General features: G+C 40.7%; 1 protein-coding gene across 1 annotated transcript; it reads right to left on the bottom strand.

The window, feature by feature from the left end:
* Positions 1–3,083: 3,083 nt before the first annotated feature.
* LOC310861926 (ras-related protein Rab-7L1-like) lies at positions 3,084–6,861 on the bottom strand (the record flags this gene model as incomplete). Its single annotated transcript, XM_083769662.1, has 6 exons — positions 6,734–6,861; positions 5,839–5,985; positions 5,177–5,248; positions 4,142–4,323; positions 3,386–3,507; positions 3,084–3,204 (listed from the first exon to the last, which is right to left on the bottom strand). The coding sequence occupies exons 2-6, from the start codon at positions 5,954–5,956 to the stop codon at positions 3,084–3,086; spliced, it is 615 nt and encodes a 204-aa protein (XP_083625788.1). The 5' UTR covers positions 5,957–5,985; positions 6,734–6,861.
* Positions 6,862–7,642: the final 781 nt, after the last annotated feature.

Raw genomic sequence — 7,642 nt, 5'->3', positions numbered from 1 at the left:
TTGTGTGTACTAGTTTCATAACAAGTATAGGCTCATTGCGCATGCTCCACTTCGCCCTGCTCCAGTTGGTCGATGCCAATCACGTGTCTGCTTCCGAGTCACGTTTCAGAAGCATGCATGAAAATAAATCAGCCTGGGAAAATCACAACTAAGGATTCCAGGTATTGGGATGTACTGTAGTGACCAGGGTTGACAACTACCTGGAATTCTGTTAAATAAGGACACGTGGACTCACCCCGAACCCGACCAGGCCTCCCTTCACCTTCACCCATGTCTCCACAATGAGATTCATATAATCATTGATCAAGTTTGCTTTCTAAGAATCCATTCCATGCTTTCACAATGAGATTCATTCCTTGGCCTTGAATTTAGTAGGCAGCTTGCTGCTTAATAAGGTATTAACATGTATGATATATAGGCTATTCATTGTATTGTTTTGTAGGCTAACTTATGTTGTGTTACTTAAAATTCTTCATCCATTCAATTACTCCGACCACATCTATATTTCACATATCCATATTAATCATTCCCTGTGTTGTCCTGTTTGAGTCTGGACCACTATTTCAAACAATCCTCTCAAGAACTACCCCACCCCACTTCTACATAATAATTAATAATCACATAGTAGGCTATATCAATTAGGCCTATATTATTTAGTATAATTTATTTGTAGTATGCAACAGTAGGCCTATCGGTTAGTTATTCACACTTCACATTTATAAGACTTAATTTGATTTCTTCTTTCCTACTGTTACAATGCTGGTTGATTGATTGATTGATTGATTGGATTGATGACGCCAATAGCACTTAGTTGCCAGTACTATTATATCTGTATCCACCCGGCAATTATGTTTTCCCTACTTTCCATCACTAAAAATAAACTACTTCCTCCTCCTGTTGTCACATTCACCCATTTCTCACTGTTGGCTGCTATCTCACCGTCTGTCTCATTCTTCTCTGCCAGTGTTACCAGATTTGGCAAGCAACCTGGTTTATGGAAACAAGCCGAAAAGAAGCAATCATAGGCCAGTCAATCTAAGCTAAAAAGGGGCATGACCCAAAATAAATTGCAAAATAAATCGTTCAAGGTTTTTTGTGATCCTTATATCCTTATCCAAATAACATATTCAAAATAGAATATTATATAAATTGTGGATTAAATTATGGGGTTAAAAGTTGGAGTACCATTAAAAACCTAAAAGGCAAATTTGTCTATTTGTATACATTTTAATTATGCTTTAAAAAGCATGTAATGTGTCAAACTAGGAATTTTTCATGATTCTGAATCCATTCCAATTGGGCATAGCCACTTGCCCAAATGTGTTTTTTGTGCAAAACTAATGCTTGGAATGGATTCAGAATCATGAAAACCACCTGACACCTTACGCTTAACACTAGCATGTCTGAAGTAAAATCAGACACAAGTAGCATGTGCTTAAATTCACATTTAGAATGATTTTGATGATAGAATGGTGATGGATGATGATGGTCATGGACATAATTAAAATTAGATTTGTTTTGCCTTATCGGTTTTTAATGGTACTCCAACTTTCAACCCCTTGTCTTCCTTGTCTTACATCCCTTCTTTCATTTCTTTGGATTTCTTTCATCCATTCCACCTTAATTCAATGTTGGTCTCTCTCAGCAGATGGCCAGAGAATCTGGGTTAGAGAATGCTGTCGTGGACTCTCTGTTAACATCACTTCCCACTTACACTCTCAAGTGGCACAGAACCTGGTCATCATGCACATGCTTTGATGTCCCCCAAACACAATGTTCTCTTCCGATATTTCCATAAAAGGACAACATGGGCGTGTGTGTGTGCACGTACGCGCGTGCACACACACACACACACACACACACACACACACACACACACACACACGCGCGCACACACACACACACACACACACACACACACACACACACACACACACACACACACGTTGTCCTTTTATGGAAATATCGGAAGAGAACATTATGTTTGGGGGACATCAAAGCATGTGCATGATGACCAGGTTCTGTGCCACCCATCCATCCATCCATCTTCAACCATCCATCCAACTTCATCAGTTAAAGTTAACCAGGTTCTGTGCCATCCTTCCACCCATCCACCCACCCAACCATCCATCCATCCATCCATCCATCCATCTTTTGGAATAACTCACCAAGCAGAAGACAACCAAACACAACTCACCAGCCACTATCAACTCCACCCTGTGCCACCTGTGCCAACCACTCACCTACCTTCAACCAGATTGACCACTCCTACCACACCAATCACTGGGGGTATTTTTTAAATTAGATTTCAATAGATTCAATACATCAGACATGATACAGTTAATGCCATACAATAAAAAAGCATAATCACTGCAGACTTCCAGAAGAAACTTGGTAGATATTGGCCTTGTTTATTTAATTTCACAGATTGTTTCTACGTCATGTCTCGTGCGTATTCAGTAGGCTAATTTCAGACTGTTGCTCAGCCAAGAACAGATTGGCTCCCTCTGAAATCACTGCAGAACCGTAATATATTTGGTTGGTCCTTTTAGATCATTTTTTTCTCAAAGTGGGGTCCTTGGAGGGGTACCAGATGGTCCCCAGCAAAATGATGGAATGAAAATAGCCTATTTTATTATGTAATGTATCTATAAAAAAATAGCAGATTTACAAGCTCACTGGCACGAAAAGTTTTGAGAACAGGCTCACAATGGATTTGCTATTCTCAAATAGCCGACGTATACCGGTTTACAATGCTCATGTGACCTATAGTCACTTCTTTTGGGCTTGTTTTCATGGACCTCGTTGCTGATATCTCTCACAAAATCTGCCAGCGCTCGTTACGAGTCCAACCAAAGAGTCCTTCATCCCGTCAGTAACGTCGAGTTCCAACAAAGTATCAACAAGGCACTGACGGCGCTGTTCATGACTTGAAATTGCAAATGAAGTGATGCAGTGTTAAGGGACATTAACACACGTTTAACACTGTGATCCCACTCATTGAAGCAGTGGCAACCATGGTTGTTGTGGGGTTGTATCCTATTCCTTATAGATGACTAGGTGAATTCCTTTTTGACAAAAATTCAGCAGCTGCAACCTGTGTGACTTGTGCCACTGAGCTGAGAGTCCAACTGAAAACCAACGCCTGATGGTGGCACCGGGCTCACGGCCGACTGAACAGACAGAATCTCCTCCACCAAGCGTCTATAAAACACAAATGTTTCAAAACAGGTTAGTGCCGCAGAGACAATATATTTAATATTTTATATACATTTTAAAATAATAATTAAACAATGAAATATTTGGTTGGACAGTGGGAAAGTACACTGTAAATCTGTTACTCAACAAATATAGTGTGATGTGTTTCCTCTAAGTCTTCACTTACCTCATGGCCTCACTGACATTCCTGTTGTCTTTAACTGAAGTCTCCATCCAGAATGTGAAGCCACAGGCCTGACTGAACTTCTGTATACTATCCACCGACACAACCCTCTCTTTAAGGTCACACTGGAGAGATGAGAGAGAGAATTATATTTATTATTTATTTGCAATAAAAAAAAGCAATAAAAAAAGGAATCACACACGTGTGAAGTGAGGGGCGATCATATCATGATGATGATGTATACTATATCATCATACATCATCTCATTCCGGCCAATCAGAATTTGGGTCCTCACCCATTGTTGTGTTTGCATGAACACTCAACATTGTCCATTCATTGTCAATGGGATTTAATGTTTGTGTAGGACAACGTTTGTGTACATACACCAAAAGCTGGACCTGCCCCTCAAAAATCACACACCCGTGTGAAGTGAGGGGCGCTCTTATCATCATACATAATACATTCTGGCCAATCACAATTTATGTCCTCACTTTTGAACCCGGAAAGCTGGAGCCTATCCTGCAACATTTTCTAAAAGCCATGCATGCTTTGACCCTTATCTAAAAACGAAATCACACCCGTATGAAGTGATAGGGGTGCTCTTATCACATTCGAATGAGGACTTTTCTGTCTTCACTTCTCATCCTCAAGTCCAATATTAGCTCTTGAGCCCCCAAGGGCTAATCACTTCGTCCTCAATTTTCTGTCTTCATTTTTTATCGTCGATACGTATTTGTTCTGTTGGTGTACTTCAGTCACCTTATTGGCCAGCAGGATGCAGGGGAGAGGCTGTCCGTTAGACCGCATGCTCTTGTTGTCCAGGTCCTGTTTCCACTGGCGACAGCTGAGGAAGCTGGCTGCGCTACCGACGTCAAACATCACCACGCAGCCTGAAGCTCCTTTATAATAGATCCGTGTCATAGAGATAAAACGCTCCTGACCTGAGGATAGACATTAGACACCAAACACACACAGCTCTATACTTATTTCTTTTTTAAAGATATTTATTTTGCGGCTTACGCCTTTTATTGATTTTTGAAGGGACAGACAGTAGGCTGACAGGAAACGGGAGAGAGATGGGGGGATGACATGCAGTAAAGGCCGTGTCGGGTCCGGGAGTCGAACCCGCGGCACACTGCGACTGGATTACCAGTCCGGTGCCCAGACCGTTACGCTACGGCCTGGGCCCACAGCTCTATACTGTGCAGATACACACACCTGACACTTATATTTAAGTGTCAATGTGAGTAGCCAATTATTTCTTGACACCTTTTTTACACCCAATTTAGTGGTTAGACAATTACTTTTACCACCTTTTTTTCTCCCCAATTTAGTGGCTGCCCACACACATTTCTGTGTCTCTGATATTGTATCCTACTGACTCACCTGCCACTAGTGAGGGCCCTCACTGGGAGCACACCGGGCCTACGTCCTACTCCTCCCGCCCAATTAACACTCCCTGCTGACAGCCCGTAGGTTTACACGCAGTGACACATATCAGATATCACCCTCCCTGCATGGCTTCCCTCCCCCCGAACACGGACCAATTGTGTTCGCATAGATGCCCGACAAAGCCGGATGCACCATGGTGGATTCGAACCCACAAACTCTGTAGTGATGGGCAGGGATTTTACCATTGCGCCATCCGAGCGCCTCACCGTGACACTTTTGACACAAGTGCAGAATCCAACCCAGTTGTCAATCGATCGATTGTGGTCAATCAATCAATCAATCAATCAATCAATCAATCACTTAATGTATCTACAGTATGTATGTTATCTATGTGTTGTATACCTGCAATGTCCCACAGCTGCAGTCTGACTTTCTCTGTGTCTGTCCAGGGCAGTAACTTCATATTAAAGTCCACTAGAGAGGGAGAGAGTTACTTAAAACACACATCAACTGACATGACCGACAATCAAGCTCACATCAAGCATCACAGACGCTTCACAGCAGCAAAGTCAGTCTTTACTAGGCATGTACGATATATTGTAAATCGATTCAAATCGATTCAAACTAGTGCCAATGTATAAATCACAATTAAAATCGATTCAAACTAGTGCCAATGTAAATCACGATTAAAATCGCAATTTGAATCGGAATGCAAACAGCAGAGGGTGCTGATCCTGTATAAAAAAGATACAGGATCTCTGTAAGGTAATTGATTAAAAAAAAAAGGTTTTCAGACATTTGCATGCAATTGTATTGAAAAGAGGGTAAGAGAAGAAAATTAAAAGAGAAAGAAAATACTGGATTTGTGTGAGAGAAATACTAATAAAACAATATGTTTTGGTTATTTGTCAAATAATTTTGTGTTTAAACAATCGTGAAAAAACCACCTTCATATCATGAACCTAGTATCGTGATTGGAATCGTATCGTGAGTTGAGTGAATCGTTACATGCATATTATTACTGATACAAAGCCTCTCAAAACAATACAAAGCCAAAGCGTTACCTCCCACTGTCATCTTGTAATTCTTGTTGAACTGTCCATTGACATACCGGTGCACAAAGGAGGATTTCCCAACACCTCCATCTCCTACGATCAGTATTTTTAACAGGTGCTCCATCATAACCTCTCCCTCTCCACAACACAACAACACTGAGACAAGTTCCTCAAAGTAAGTCAACGCCGCAGGTGCAAGGTTCAAAAGTTCAAAACTCACATTTAGCAGTCTAAACATACAAGGAAGATTTGATTGGAATGTTAGACATCATTAAACCCATGTAATTTGTTGTGTTGTTATACCCTGTTTTAACTCAAACCTAAAAGCATAGAATAAAGTCTTTACATTCAGATAATCGTGTTCGCTGCCCTGCTACTACCAGCTTTTGCTTTCAGGAAGCAAATAACTCTTAAATAACTCCCATAAACCACACCTTTGTTTATAACACAGAAGGGTGCAGTGAACTGTAACGTTGCTTCTGAGTATTAGAAACTGCATGGTGCTTGCTTGTTTCCCCTCACAGTGTTATACTTCCACTTTCACTAATGTACAGATAAGTAGACTTGATACAGATGTACTGTATATACTTTCTGTAAAACTTGCACTGTTTGTTTACTCTTCCTATGATGCATATGTACAGTTTGTATTATTGTTGTATCTAATCATTTGAATGTTTCTTTCAGTTTTTCTTTCTGTTTGTAAAGCACTTGTGAGTTCTCTCTGTGAAAAGGGCTACAAATTAACTGACTTATTACTTCTCCCTTTCCTATACTTTTTAAATAATAATATTTTTCTTGTCCTTTTTACATTACAATATAGTATTATCTCTATAATTATCTTGTGTTATTGCTGTTGTAATAGCACATAATTGCGTAAAACACATATACTGAAAACAAAAAGAACCTGTATGCGTTGAGTGACAAATAAACCCTGTTGATAATTGATCCACTTACACAGTAGGTCTCCAGACGTAAGAAAATGTCCTCAAAGTAACCCAGCCAAAGAAAATGGTTCATGTGGTAAAAGTCCAGTCTGTGTCAGCGAATGAGAGAAACAGTTATATTACTAGAATCTCAACCTGAAACTGGTGGACAACAGTGGAAACTGAAAACATCCCTGTTTCAACGTAACCCATGACTTATCTTTGCCTAATGAATGCCGTCAAAATAAGGCAAGCAGTGTTCTCTGTGTGAGCCCATTTACTAACTCTTTCAGTTCCACCGAAAGAGTCAGGAAACTGAAGAGGCATAAATCACATTGTCACTTTTCACAATACACACTATAGCATACAGGGGAGCAAAACACTGTTCTCCACAACTCATGGTGCTTCATATTTAAAAACAACAGACAAATTAGAAAAGAGGCAAGGCCGTTTACACAGCATTAAACAGCACAGAGAGCAGACAACAACATTGGTAAAAGAAAGTGCTGATGCATTCAAAGTGCAATATAGAACAGTGCTATCCATCTCTCAAGATGTTGGTTTGGGGGGCATGCAGTATATTGGTGAGCATTCAGGGTTCTGATGGTTTGGGGGAAGACGTCCAGCTGGTGCTCCCCTCTAAGCTCTTGAACCTGTGTGTAAATTAAGTAAACCGTATGGGTCCATTTGGTTTCATTTTACGCTCTCAACAGATACAAATCTATAAGGGTCCATTTGGTTACCAACTCTCCATCATTTAGCTGGCGGCCACCTGGAACCGCCTCAAGGACCACTAGTGGTCCCTGGACCACGGGTTGAAAACCACTGTCCTACCAGATGGCAGGAGTTCAAATAGATGGTGGGAAGGGTGGGAGGAGTTAGTCATTATT

The sequence above is a fragment of the Protomyctophum parallelum genome (assembly GCF_964188405.1).
Source record: "Protomyctophum parallelum genome assembly, chromosome: 7".
NCBI classification, from domain to species: Eukaryota; Metazoa; Chordata; class Actinopteri; order Myctophiformes; family Myctophidae; genus Protomyctophum; species Protomyctophum parallelum.
The sequence above is the reverse complement of the archived record's forward strand: the minus strand, read 5'-3'. Positions and strand labels throughout refer to the sequence as shown.